The sequence below is a fragment of the Ursus arctos genome, unplaced genomic scaffold, assembly GCF_023065955.2.
Source record: "Ursus arctos isolate Adak ecotype North America unplaced genomic scaffold, UrsArc2.0 scaffold_4, whole genome shotgun sequence".
In the NCBI taxonomy this organism is placed as follows: Eukaryota; Metazoa; Chordata; class Mammalia; order Carnivora; family Ursidae; genus Ursus; species Ursus arctos.
Window position 1 is genome coordinate 12,159,923 of NW_026623056.1, and position 15,120 is coordinate 12,175,042.

General features: G+C 41.0%; 1 protein-coding gene across 4 annotated transcripts in view; it reads right to left on the minus strand.

Annotated features, from left to right (window-relative positions):
• ZMAT3 (zinc finger matrin-type 3) overlaps positions 1–10,823 on the minus strand; it is a 32,632-nt gene extending 21,809 nt beyond the window's left edge. For 2 of the 4 annotated variants that reach the window (XM_026498386.4, XM_026498367.4), the window contains exons 1-2: positions 10,604–10,823; positions 6,788–7,114 (exon numbers count right to left, since the gene is read on the minus strand). In XM_026498386.4, the coding sequence (XP_026354171.2) occupies positions 6,788–7,057 (270 nt within the window). In that variant the 5' untranslated portion in view covers positions 7,058–7,114; positions 10,604–10,823. The other 2 variants (XM_048215122.2, XM_057306665.1) reach the window with 2 other exon arrangements.
• Positions 10,824–15,120: the final 4,297 nt, after the last annotated feature.

A 15,120-nucleotide genomic window follows, 5' to 3' on the forward strand; every position in this document is an offset into this window, starting at 1 on the left:
GCAGGGAGAGTGGGAGAGGAAGAGGCAGGCTTCCAGCAGAGGAGCCTGATGTGGGGCTCGATTCCAGAACACCGGGATCACGCCCTGAGCCGAAGGCAGACGCTTAACGACTGCACCACCCAGGTGCCCCATGCGGTATTCTTGCCAAAAAAAACCCACATAACCTCAATTCAATCATGAGAAAACATCAATCAAACCCAAATTGGGATAGTCTACAGAACAACTCTTCAAAAATTGCAAGACTGTAAAAAGCAAAGAAAAGCTAAACCTGTCCATTAATTTGGACAAAACAACCACAAGCAAAATTTCATCCAGGATCAGATCCTGGAACCAGAAAAAAGGACACCATTAGATAATTGGTGAAATGTAGTCTGTAGATTAGATAATATTATTGTTATCAGGGTTAATTTCCTGATTTTGAGAATTGTAGGATAGTTATGTAAATATTAACATTTGGGGAATCTGGATGAGGTACATGCAGGAATTGTTTGTACTGCTTTTGGAACTGGTTTGTAAGTTAAATGTTATTCAAACTGAAAAGTTAATAAAATAAAATAAAACTTGCCCAAAGCCACAAGTAAACAGCAGAGCTGGGGACAGCCTCATTCCAGAGCCATGCCACCATGCTCCACTGCACCCTAGGAAAATCCAACAGTATTAAAGACCAGCTCAGATACCAGCAACTGTTCTAAATGTCTTATACACACTAATGTGCAGGTATCATTAGTATCATCATCAAATTCTTCTTCATGAGAGAGACACAGAGAAGGGAGGAAATATATCTTCCAATGACACACATCTAGTAAGTAGCAAGACTACAATTAGAAGACTAGTCTGTCCCCAAAGTCCATGATTTCATCTTCTTAACTAATAGCCTATCAAACAGATGCTAGCAAAGGAACAATAAGAAATCAAAAGACCCTTAAAAATTAAGGACATAAATGTCAAAATTTTTTTAAAAAATTCAGTATAGGGTTAGAATTCAAGAACCTCTCAGGAATAAAGGAATGATAAAAGAGAGAAGAGATAAGCAATATAAAGAATCAATCCAGCTAGCCCAGGCTAGCGCTAATAGAATTACCAGGAAAAGAGACAGAGGAAAGACAGAGAAGAATATTATCAAGGAAACAGTATCAAAGAAAATTCCCCAGAGCTCAAGAGAAACAGGAATATGCAAACTGAAAGGAACAACTAGTGCTGACCAAGACAAATGAAAAAAAAGACGCACAACTAAACACATCCATCACTGTAAAATTTCAGATATCAAGGATCAAAAGGAGAGCCTAAGAGCTTCCAGGGGGGAAAAAGCCCAAAATTAAAGCAGGTCACCCACAAAAGAATAAGAATCAGAGTAAGATTTCTCTCCATCAATACTAGATTACAAAAAAACAAAACACACACACACATGCACACACAATTAAGTACACCCTTTAACATTCTTAGGAAAAGTAATTTTCAACTGGAAAATGAACAGTCACATATGAAGACAAAATACACACATTTTTAGACATACAAAGGCTCAAAAAAATTTCTTATTACTCTCTCACTTTATTTTAAAGACGGAGATGTGTTGTAACATACATTTATATTTATTCTTTCTTCCTTCAAGTAACGTGAAGACGTACTCCAACAAAACGAGACTGAAAAATAGAAAGAAAGCCTGCATATTTAGAAAATTGTAGCCGAAGCCAAAGGGCAATGAAGAGAAATCCAAATTCAACAGCTGTGCAGCAAACCCCGGGGGCAACCAGTGGCAAATGGAACAGGGTGATGGGGGATCTAGGATAAAGCAGGGATTCCATACAATAGAAAGTGTGCGAGTTTGGAGGGGAAATGTGGTGATGCTAAAGATCTATTATAGAAGAAAAAGAAGGGAAAAGAAGAAAGGCAATTAAAAACTCCAGGATGTACAATAAGCTACGCAATGAAGTCATGATCCAGTTATGAAACTAGTCCAAACTAGAACAAGAAATCAGTGGATTTAATGAAGATGAATAAAATGGACTGTAAGCAATAAAAAAAAAGATTAAGAAGCTAGTAGTTGTTTTCTATAAATGCGTAAGATTCTTCTCCCTGTTTTTTAAAGTGACAGAAACTCAAGGAAAAACAAAAGGTTATTTCTCGTTATAATCCACATACAAAACAAACCTTTTAAAAAGGGCATGATTTTAAGCTATTGGTGGCATTCGAGAAAGGGTCATCCATTTGAACATCTCTCTTGAGTAGCATGGGACTGTGACATTGGAAACACAGGAAAGAAAACAGCTCTGCAGTGAACAATATTTCCCTGCTGACAGCAATGCAAATGCTGAACGTCAATGTCCAACGAGAATCAACCTACAAATAGAGCATGGAAAATTTAATTTGATTCTTGAGTAAACAAAAATGCGATTAACCTTAACAGTGTCAAAGTAAAACAGCCAAGGCAAGATGAGAGGTGGAAGGAAAAATGGAGAAGAAAAGGTGGGGATGGAAGAGGAAGGGAGCACAGGTGATTGCTGCTTTCCATTATACGCCCTTTGTTCCATAGGCATTGTTTTGAGTTAAAATTTCTTTAAATGTTTTGAGGAAGCTGCCACCCGTGGCAAATGCTACAAAAGGTCAAGTGAGAAAGAGCTAGATTTGGCCTGTAAGGTCACAGGTGAGCATGGAGAGGACCCTCTCAGTAGAATATTGGAATGAAACCAGAATGCAGTGGCGGGCTAGAGAATGGATAGGAAATGAAGACCAGGAGAGGACAATTACACCTGTCAGAACTCTAATGAGAGGAGAAAAGTTGCCAACCAGAGGGATTAAATAAAGCAAAGGGAAGGCTGCTGTTGCTATTTTTATTTACATAGAAAAACTTGAGCAGGTTTTTAATTTGATCGAGGTAAAGAAGTGATGACAGGTGAGGAAATCCAGAGTTAAAGTGAGGAATCAGCCTGTCAGAAGAAGAGATATGTACTCTTTGGAACGAAGAAGAAATGAGGTAGGGGCACTGGGATGGGGAGGCAGACAGCTGGCGAGACGCAGCTACCAGCAGCGTCATGGAGAACTTCTGTCCCCTGATGAAGAGCATTTGACGATTCTCAGTCCACTGCAAGTTCATTTGGAAAACAACCACGTGGGAGAATTTTGAAAACATAAAATTAGCTGAGATCCGATTTGCTGATCATGCCATCCCAACCTGAGTGGCCAATGTTAAAATATAAGTGCTAAAATCAGTATTCTAAATTTGGGGATAAGATCAATTGCATTCTCTGGATGGTGAATTAAGATCACTACAATCAGACTCATAACTCTAGAACTACCTTTCTTTTAACCTGCATCCTGTCTCCCTTTCAAATTAATCTAATGAATATGGAACATTGTTATTTGGCTGCTAAATATTACAAATAGGAATCTACATTTACGACAAACTTTAGAAATGTACTTTGAGTAAATGAGCAGTTAGTTTTCAAATGGACACGCAAATTAGCAGATAAATTGGTTGACGTTATTTTACGCTGTGGATGCCCTAGCAAAATTTATCCACTTTTGTTTTTTGCTCGTTTTATTTGTTAATGACCTTCTATCCAAAGTAGTTCTTCCTCTGGGCATGTATGCTGCAAACACAGTGTTGTGTTACTCCGTGCCAGGCTTGCCCTAAGTAACCTGAAGCCTGCAGACAGATTTTAATAAAATGAAGACATGTTTTTTCTTCCAAAGGTTTTAAGATATAACTAAAGCCATAATTTTGAGACTGTAAAAATAGGTAATCTCATTAAAAATAAAACAACAATGCAGGGTATTCTAAAGCAGACTGACTGGGTGCCAAGTCCTGAGAATTAAACTAAATCTGTGGTGACCACAGATACACATGGGTCATTGCTAAGGCAGCCCCAACTTAGGAATGGCGGAATGTCAGAGAAAGAAGGGAGTGAGCTTAAAGGGAAGTATTTATCGAGCAGCTTCCATTGTGTGTGCTGGATTTCTGGAATATGATCTAGTTAGACTCTAGTATAACACGGCTCACCCCAGACTGAAGGCTGTTTACAATACCGTGGGCAATTTGAAACTTTGCGATTTCAACAATGGCACCAACTGACCCAACCATTTGGAGAAATGTAATCACAGTGATTTATCACTTTACACAAACGTGTTTCTAGCTTATAAACAGGCTACCACTGACCCCTTTTATCTCACACATAACTGAAATAGTGAATTTGTAGTCTTGGCTTCACTCTGTATTAAAAATTATAAAGCAGGTTTTCAGAAATAAAACTTTCCATCATCTCATCTACCACTTCGTTGTGTTGGTCTACTTACAACCATTGCCAATCTACGTAATTCCTGGTTCTTGGTAAGCCTTACTCACTGGTCCCACCCTTGTCTTCAGTAACCTTCTTAAATCACTGCCCATCTATGTACCGTGTATGATGCCTTTGACGCATCTTTCAGGCTGACATTTCTGTTTCCTGTCTATGGTAGGTTCACCCACCTCCAAGGTATGTTCATGCTCTGATTGTTTATTATTCTGATCTACTCTTTGATCCACACTCTCTCATCTTGACCATATCTTTCTTGTTGAAATCCAGATTTTACTTCTAAAGTTAACTTTCTTCTATACTATCCTAATGAAATTGCTCTATACTTTCACATACTAACTGCTTTGGCTTATTTCTCTGTAAAGGAAAAAAATCTCCCTCTTTAAGAATAACATGGATTTCATTCAAATCTTTGCTTCTAAGCTCTTAGAAACAAACTCTTAGAAAAAAAAAACCAAACTTTTAATTTTCCATTAGGTTCTACTTTCTTAATACCCACTAGCTTCTTCTTTACCTTTACCCTAATTTTTGGCTGCTTAAATTATCCACTATGACAGGCTGTCCTTCTCCTTCAACTTTTGCACTTAAAAATCCTGATTACTGAGACATTTACCTAAGTTTCCCTTCCCTAGTCTCATATTTTCTAATTCCTATATTTACCATATCATGGACAGAGCTGAAATTAAGTATAATTACTAATCTTGTCAACTAACAAGTTCAGAGCACACACACACACACACAAAGATGCAGAATCAAAGAAAAAACCCAAATAAATGCACATTCTGTTTCTTATCTAATTTAAGCCTTATAATCCAATGACCCTGCTCAAATTGAATCCTCTCTATGCATAACCAGAAGCATCCATCACTGTCTATAGAGAGACAAAGTGATATTAGAAGGAAAAAAAGGCAGGAGATAGAGGTACAAGCCATACACACATATTAAAATTACACATTGCCCAAGAATTTTACCTCATAAAAGTAAACAACTCTTCTTTAAAAGGCACAAAAGTGGGTTTTCTCTCAAGCTAATGACTTACAAGGGGCTTTATACAACTACAAATCAAAACTTTAGAACTCAAGCTTGATTTTTCAAAGTGAGTCTTAGGCTATCACAGGAATGTTTCACAGGAATAAATGAAGAGGAAAGCCAGCCCTGGGTCTTGGGTTTCAGAAGCATCATCCTAACCGACTCCCCTCAAATGGCAAAATAGGCAAAGGAAGACCCTGTACCAAACCACTATGGTTTGGAGAGTGGTACACAGAGGGAATGAGAGTGAGGTTGAAGGAGGGGGAGGAAGTGTAAAAATGAAACCAGAAGATGCCTTTATGCACCACTGAGGACAGGTGCCAGGATCTGAGATATAATTAACTCACTGCTCTGCACCTGAGGGCAAAACAAACCCAAACAAAGGGAACTCCAGGGAAGCAACACAGTATATCTTCCCCTCAATCCCAGGGAAAACAATACACCCCCAAAGTATTTCTGAGGTACGATCACAAAGTGACACAATCATCAGTCTTTAGGATCCAAACAAAACAGAAAAAAGATTTCCACCTAGAGTAAATAACTTTACGTTAGAGACAGAGCGTCACTATAGAGGAAATACGTGTGTAAGTCATCTTTTTACCAGATGTCTAATGATTGCAGCTATTCATGCAGAGAATAAAGAGTCAAATCAATGCTGACCCAGAAGACATCCTTTCATTCAGTGGCGTTTGGCCTCAATTGCTTCTCGGGTCTCCTTTCTCCAAAAAAGGAAATTACATAATTGTATACGGATAGCAATCTAGAATAAAAAGAAATACTGTACTCTCTGTTTCTTGCCAAAGGTTAGCTTTCTATTTGTTCTTAGGTAATAACACCCTTTAAAATTGTCCTTTCCACTAGATATTCTACATGGAGGTGAAAGCTTTAAATCTTACAAATGATCATCAGTTCAGAGTACGTTTCCTATGAAGGGTAAGGTTCAATATTCCAATTTCATTTTATTCCAACTACAGAAAAATACCTGTGTTTTCTTTAGCAGCGATAGGTTATATAGGAAAAGTCAGAGGTCAAAGAGAAAAAGCATAACATTCATTGACGGATTACCTTGAACTAATGCAAACTGTATCAGCTGGAAGAGAATATTCGTAAGGCTAATTCTCCTAAACAATTTGACACTGAACTGAGTTTGGTACATCACACTTCAAAAACTATTCACCTTAGGCTCACAGGTTTGTACACAAGCATAGATGATGTACATTAGCCTACAATGACTAGTAAGCTATCAAAAGCCACACAGTTAGGTTGAGATCTCTTTCTGTGAAAAGTGAAGCATTCTTTTAATGTAGGAACATTAGGCTTTTAATCAAACAAACTAATGTCTAGTTGTTCACTGAGCCATCTTGATTATTCCAGGCACAATTGGTCATATCTGGAGAGAAGACTCTGAAATAGGCAAAGCCCTAAAAGGTTCTCTTGCTAAATTCCATGGCTTTCTTTTCTCCCCTTACCTGATAATGAGCCTGGGCTTGCTGCGCGGAGTTCAAGGTGACATTGCAGAGTTTGCAGTACAGGGGCTTACATAGCTCCTCCAGGGCAGAGTCTTGCTCCCCTCCCTTAGGTAACTCTTCTTCCCCTGCCAGAGGCAAGGAAGCCTCCTGCCCAAAAGGCTTCTGTGGCGGAAGCTGCAAGGTTCCTGTAGACCTGGTGGCTACTGACATAGGAGGAGAGGATGAGGGCCGCTTAGGCAGAGGAAGCCCGGCGTGTTGCAAGAGGATCATTGGGTAGGAAAGTCTTGGGCATAATCCAATGGGCGATGAGAACTCAGGTCTTCAAATCTGAATCAACAGAAAAAAAAAAAAAAAAAAAAAAAAAAAAAAAAGCTCACTTAAAATTGCAACCTCAGCAATACAACATGTAAATGACCACACCATCTGACCCTTTCCTCTACTTCTCCAAACCACCTTCGGGATTTCTTTTCGCCTCATCTAGCAGACTTCCTCAGTCTGTTAATCCACACTGACACTATGCTCTTCCACGGAGAACAGCTTTATAGATTTCGCTTTATTTTGCTTGGCACAGCTCCAACTGCGGTCCCTCTGGCCCATGAACATTAATAGCATTGCATCCATGGCTAATTAAATCTAAACGTCACACGGCTGAAATGGACATCAAAGGTCACCTAGTCCAGACCCCTTCCCTCAGGCACACTTACACTTAAATACCCTCGATGATAATTATGCATAGACAAAAACACCACTGGCTAAGAACCTCAGCAAATGTCTCCTTTTCATCCAAACTAGTCTTTCCATCCAAATGAATCAAAAAGAGCAAAATAAAGACTTCCATGTCTCAGAACCCTTACAACACTTCCAGAGCTAGCAAAATATCAAGGAAGTCTCGGAGTAACTCGGTTACTGTGTAACAAAAAATAAATAAAAGAGTTCCTTCCCATCAACCAGTAGTATTTAAATAGGTAAGCCAATGATTCCTCACAGCAGAGGCTGCAGTAGGCCACAGGCAGCCTCAGATGTGCTCTGTTTGGAATATACGTGTTGTGTTTTGCTTTCACTTTTTAAACTGAATTAGTCATCAACATTTTAAAATCAAGAGATTCATGGCTTCTCCTGATAAAAGGATGATCTGGCAATATTTGACACACGGTTCTACACGGAAAATTGGCTAGTTAATGCAGAGAGGCACTGTCCCCAGTAGCCAGGTCTGTCTTCTCCAGGGCACCTCCTTCCCGCTCAGCCTGCTGGCTGTATTGTGTTACTTACCTGCTTCCTGTAGGCCCTTGCGCTTAGGACCCCACCTCATATGGCCTTAAACCATATTCATGAGTCCCCTATAAAATCAGAATATCTTCTCTCCCTCTAGTCAGAAATTACCTGCATAAAACAATGTATCAAGTAAATGTCCTCTGAAGTAATGGATCACACTGTCAGAAGCCCCCATTTAATTCTAGTTCCCCAGTCTTTCAGCAACTTCCTTTTCCCTTTAATTAAGTAACTGATTATTCTGTTTCGCTCAGAAAAGATCCAATATGTTCCAATACCTCTTCGATTTTATATATGATTTCTCCTGCCTCCCACCCAGATGGTGCTTTCTAGCCCTGAGTATCTCAAAATGAACCACAGTACACGTTCTGAGTTCCCATGATTCTAATTAACCCAAATTAAAATCCCTATTCCAAAATACACTATTCCTTCCACTCTCTCAATACTATTAAAAACCTCTTTCCTTGGTCAATAAAATATGACTATTTTAAACTGCTGAAATTTTCCATCTACAAGAGAAATGTGTATACTTTCTGACGATAATACATTTACTAAAATTAACCAAAATTTTAAAAAGTTAAAAGTCTGTTTTACCACATTTAATAAGTATACACATGGAAACTGCAATCAAGTAACAACTTTTATACTAAATTCAGGGTCTGGGGGCAGCAGAGGTATCAGGGTGATGGGAAAATAATGTAGTTAAAGGCAAAGTACAAAAATTAGTCATAATATTCAACAATACTTCTCATTCATCACAATACTTAACAGAACAATATTTTTTTATTCTTAAACAGAAGTATGCTGTCCACATCTCTGGGAACATGAAGAAAAGCAATACAGATTTAGGGCTTTAAAAAGTCAGATTCTCTGTAATCATATTATTCCTCTCAATTAAATCAAGCAAAGACAGGCATGGACATTTTAAAAAGGAAAACTAAGGAGACAAAAACCATTTATTCAAAAAGTTAACCACCTAATTATAACAATTCATAGTATTAAAAGACGACACATACCACCTGTACACAGACATACTGATACCAAACCATCACAGACAAGTTGCCAGTTCAGAAGAGAAAATGGAGGAGGGTGTTGAAACATCTGGATAAAGGAAATCGACAATATAAACAAAATCAAATACTACCGATTGCCTAGACATGTCTGGACTTGTTTTATGAAAGCTCACTCCCACTTGAGGAAATTCCAGCACGCATCTCCCCAGTGTTGCCTACAGGTTTCCATCAAAATAAAGGCCAGTCTCAAAGCCCAGAGGTACAAGAAGCCCCCTTCCAGAAGTGATAAAATCCCCTGCATTACAGAAAAAATTCTTGCCAAGTACAGATGTACCCATTATCACATTTTATCTTTATAATTTTTAAAGAATAGCTAGATATTCCAAATTTATTTCTTGTAATATTCAACAATCGAAATGGTCATGTAACTCCCAAAAAGGCTGTGTGCATGACAACTACATCAGGTCTTACTATGTTAGCAAACAAAAACTAGCATAAATCGAAAAGAAATAAAACCAAGCCTTTAGTGAAAGCATGAATGGTGGAATAGAGAGAGACCCAAAGCATAGGCGACTCGGATCCGTTCAACTACTGCATTAGATTAAAAGAAACTAACTCGATGGCTGATGTAAATAAAATATTCCTCAGATCTTAAAAACCATTCAATTTGATGCTTGAAGTGACATAAATGAAGGATTTATGGTGGTTAATGTCTTGGTTTGGAAGGGGTTTTGAGGAGACAATAAAGTCAAAGCTCCGTGGTGTACCCTGTTTAAAGAAAACGGATGATCATTGCACAGTTTTCATGACTGGACTGGGGCCTACTCTTCACATACTGTATTAAAGACAATCACTTTCTCATTTGGAGAAATCTAGAGGAAAGAGAACAGTGTAAAGGAACAGGTTATTGGCACCTCAGCAAACTAGGGAAGTCTGTACAGTAATTGGGAATTCTGGAAACGAGGGGAAAACGGTGAGCATTAATCAGAGGTCATCAGAACGCATCGGGAAGGAATGAGAGAGAAATAGAAAAATAATCAGCTGAGGCAAGGTATATCATGTAAGGAAGACTCAAAAGAAGGTAGGGATCTGGGGGAGAAGAGGCCTTGGTGAATTGGCGAATGTTTTCCAGTCTCAGCTATGACGGCTCCGAATCCAAGGGAATCGTCTACACATTTGAATCTAAGCTACAGACACTTCAGCATCGCTCACATATACCTTACATTCCTAATACGTGCCTGCAAACACACGAGCGCACACACACACGCACCTCAATCCCGTAAGGATGCCATCACGGAAGATGGAATCCCCCGTCTCCCACCGGGCGGGGGGAGCGCGAGGGCCAAGGCAGCAGCACGCCTAGATGATCCAAATGGTACACGTGAAAAGCTCAAAAACAAACAGATAAATAAAAGCAGCGCAAGCCTGTCACGTGGAGGGCAGGTGGAAAGCCCGCACCCGAAAGGAACCGCTAGCCGCCTTCGCTCCCGGGCTCGTCCTAAATGCCCCGAGGCTCGCGATCGCCTGCACTTACCGGAACCCTCCGGACGCGCAGGGAGTCTGGGCGCCGCGTCCACCCGGGGCGCCCGCCGCCGTCTGCCCCGCGCGCCCGGCTCGGCCCGGCTCAACTCCGCCTCTCTCGGCGCAACTTTCCCGGCTGGCCCCCGCCAAGCCCCCGCCGCAGCTGAACGCTGACTGTCAAAAGTCAGTCCAGCCGGACCCACAGGGAAACAGCTGCAGGAAGTGACTGCGGAACCGGGAGGCGGCGGAGGAGGAGACTGAAGGCGCCGGCTCGGCGTCACCACTGCGCATGTGCCGGGCAGAGCAGGCCCGGCGGTGGCGGTGGCGGTGGCGGCGGCGGCGGCGGCGGCGGCGGCGGCGGCGGCGGCGGCAGCAGTAGCAGTAGTGGCGGAGGCAGCCGCGCTGGTGGCTCCCGCATCCCTGACAGGCCGGGTGCGCGCTGGACAGGTGCGGGCACCGCGAGCGCACCGGCGCTGGAGCCGGGATGGGAAACAAGCTTGAGGCAGAAGAAGGGCGCACCACCCCGCGGACAGGTCCTAAGAGCTGTTAATCACGTACACCCTGGAAAGTTGATCCAGAGCAGATGCTTGGGGAGAGCTTTTGCAACTTTCATCTCCTGTCATTGAGATCCAGACCTTTTCAACTCCAGCCGCGCCCTCAGTCCAGCTGGTTGCCGCCTAAGGTCCTGCCAAATTGTCCAGGATCCTTTAAAGCGCTGTAACAGAACCTCTAAACGGCACCTCTCCCCAGGGTGGAGGAAGAAGAGCGTGACTAACGGCTAAGTGGTCTCCAATCACACAAGAGCGCGTGTGTGCGCGCGTGTGCACACACACACACACACACACACACACTCCTGTACTACGGTGGGCAAGAGGTAGAGCAGACTTTCTCCTGACCCCTGGATCCTTACCTGCAGGACAGAAAAGACCAGGAAGAGATTGGCTGATGCTAGAATGTCACATCTTCTCCTAGTTAACCTCGACACCTGTAGGGTTGGCATTGAGAGATGAACTCGGGAATTTCCAGCTCTAAAGTTCTATTAATTTGTAAACTATTCCATAGAAAGATTTTCGGGGGGGTGGCAAAATATACATAAATTTACCATTTTCACTATTCTAAGTGTACAGGTCAGTGCCATTAAGTATATTCACATGGCCATGTGCTTATTTTTTAATCATTAATTAAAATGTCAAGAAGATCTAAGTACAGCAAGATGTACCCTAGTAGTAGGCAACTGCTGCAGGAAATTAAGGCTGTTTCTTTGACGGAAACACACCATCCAGTACCACCAACAACAAACCAGATTGACTGTTTTCCGGAAATGACTTCATAAATACAATGATTGTTTAGCAATCATACACAGACAGCTAGTGTACACAGGCCATTGGGGGAGAGTAATCTATCATGCCTAGGTAGAAAACAGAATTGTTCTGAATTGATTCTCTGTTTATGTATATGTACTTTATGTGTCAAAATCTTAAAGGGACACACTGTTTTTATAATAATAAATGCTGCTGAAATCCACTTTCCAGCCCCTTTTCTGCATGGTCTTTAGCCACGTCACAGTCTACACTCTTTAGCTAGGACTGCAACAGGACCTCTGCTAGCCTTTCCAACCTGTCCCTCCCACCGGTCTTCTATAATGAACAAAACAGAGTCACTCGTATTTACCCATTTACTCGTGGATAGGCCCCATCTATGGCACTCACTTTCCTGCTTCTGTAACTTAGCTCTACCTGCATCTTGAGTGCAAAGTGCTTTTTCTCCGCATCCCTGTATTTCTAAAATCTTACTTATCCTTCAAGGCCTCTTCTTCAATGAGCTCCATAGCACTTCTCTGCACACCTGGGTGACACACTTAATATTTATCACTCCATATTATAGTTACTTAAAGAAATCACTAATCTGCCCTACAAATTCCTTAAGCACAGAAAGGATACATAACTTGGGAGTTTTCAAATTGTATATTTCATTCTTTCATTCAGTTCTGTATGTCAGGATAACAATCTGAAATATTAACTGAAGTACCTCACCCTCCAGCTCTGTCCAAAACATTCATTTCCATGTCCTCTACTTCTGGTGTTATCCTCTTCCCAAACAGCGAGGGTATTTCCTTCCCTGCCTCGGGGGAAAAGAAGAAGGCAAGTCTCAGATGTTTGTTTAATAGATATTTGAAGCTCATGATGTGACAATAGTCTTATAAGTCAAAGGTTTGGATTTGGAATAGCTTTTCAGGAGCTGAAAGAAAAAAAAAAAAGAAATTAGACCACAATGTTTAAGTCAGCTTTACTGTAAAAGCAAACAACTCTGAAATCCCAATGGTAATTGCCATGAAGTTTTATTTCTTGCTTTTATTAATAACATGCTGTGGATCAGCTCCCTAGGTCCTCTTGTTCCAGGCTCCAGGCTGAAGAATCAGCTCCTGTATGGGACTTGGCAATTCTCATGACATGAGAAGAACCAGAGAGCTGGTAGAAACACATGAGGCCTCTGAAAGCTCTTTCTTCAGTGTGTCATGACACGTCCAGTCAAATCCTGTTGGCCAAAACATTTCATATAGCCAAACCCCAAGTCAGTGGAGAAGAAGTCTACGGCTTCCATAGGCAAATCACAGGTCAGTGGGCATGGATTATAATCTTACAGAGCAGTGATGGGTGGTGGTGAATAAACAACCATGCAATCCGCCAAAAACACAGGGGACCAATTTTTCTTATCCTAGAGGTTTTGTTGTGTATCTTCAAGAAAGGATTTATACCTCCCCCTCATAGTCAAGATTAGCTTGAAAGAAACTATGGAGTTAGAAATAACAGAACCCCCAGATATATTTCTCAGATTTGAAGACAGAGGAGATCTGAGTTCTATTGCAAGGGTGGAAATCAGGAAAACAACCAATGTCCTGGGGCTTCTCTTTAATAAGCCAACAGAAAGCAGCATGTTAGCATGAAGTATTTGGGTATGAAGAGCCAGAGGAATGCCCCAACACCTGTTCTTTAGTATCTATGGCATTAAAGACCATTAAAAGGGGCCGAGAGACAACTATAAAGGGTGGAAAGGCTTAGAGGTCACAATGAAGAAGGACAGAGCTAAGTGCACAGATCAGTGATCCAAAAGCAATGGAAAAGTGGACATCAGTTTCTGAGGTAAAGCCAAGGATGTTTGCATCTGAGAACCAGGTACCTCCCCCTGCCACCTGCTTCCACACCCCACCCCCAAGAATTTAGTGGCTACCCTGAGAAGAACAAGGGGGAGTCAGATCATTATAAAGAGATTACATTTGAACCAGAAATGATTTGGGGACAGAAGAGATTTGTGGGTGACAGATGTACATGTGGAATTGGCCAAATTAAGTTTTCTGGCCTTAGGTAGAATAAGGTCTCGACGTTGAGACCAATTTCAGTTTTGTTTTTTTTTTACATATTTTGCACTCTTGAGTTTAATGACCTGATTTAACATAACTAGTACATTTGTATCACCATGCTTAATTGGATAAAGATATTTCTGTTTCCTCCCTTCTATAATAGGGATTATAGTGTCTGACAATTATACTTCATAGGAATGTTGTCTCCTTGGTATAACTATTATGTGGGAAACTTTCTGAATTTATCAGAAGGAAACTCCCATATTGAAATAAGGATAATTATTTTTCATTATGTTAGATCCCATACTGAGAAAATCTACATTTTGCATGAGTTTATTTACCAAGAAGACAGTTCCAACACACTTTTGGTGTCATGGCTTGAGCCTATAGGGAATCAAAGCCAGGAGTCTTCATGCTATTCCCAAAATCAGAAAAAAGGGTAACTACTCATTCCTCTCCATGGACTGATGCAATTTGTCAGGTCAGATCCCCTTTGGAGTGTAAATTTCCATCATTCTTTGAGACTACATCCTTCACACTCATACCCAGGCCGCGACACATTATAGCTCCCAGATCTCCCTCATTTTTTAAATCCTAGAGAAAGCCTCCAAAATTATTTGTCTCTCACACTAACCCCTGCTTTTCAACATAATCCTGCCTTTCTAACCAAAGCAGTACAACAAAAATCAAGCAAAATAATCTCTTAGGCATTTTAATAGCATTTTAATATTTTTTACCTAAAAATAAAGTGTGAAGAAATAGTGGGAAAATGGTGATAGCCCCGACATGAGTTTTTAATCTCCCTAAATTCGCCTGATTAAAAAAACTAGACAAAGTAGCAAACCCAAAACACTGTAGACAACTACTACCATAAAGTATCCCCACAACCCCAAATACAAATGGCAATAGGGCAAACCACCAAGAGCTACAGAGCTGTGTGGTTTCAACAAGAGAAAGCAGAGAGAAACAGCAGGGGCAACGGACAGACTGAGAACACCAAACTAGCTTACACGGACTCACTGGAAAGCTCAGTGGGCCAATCTGAGGACAGCACCTGAAACTGAAAGGAACTCGGCCCAGGCCATGGGCAGAGGCACGCAGTGAGTACGTTTTGAGTTCTGAAGGGAATGGAGCACTTTGAGGCCTATCAACTGAGAGCTAACTAACTCTAA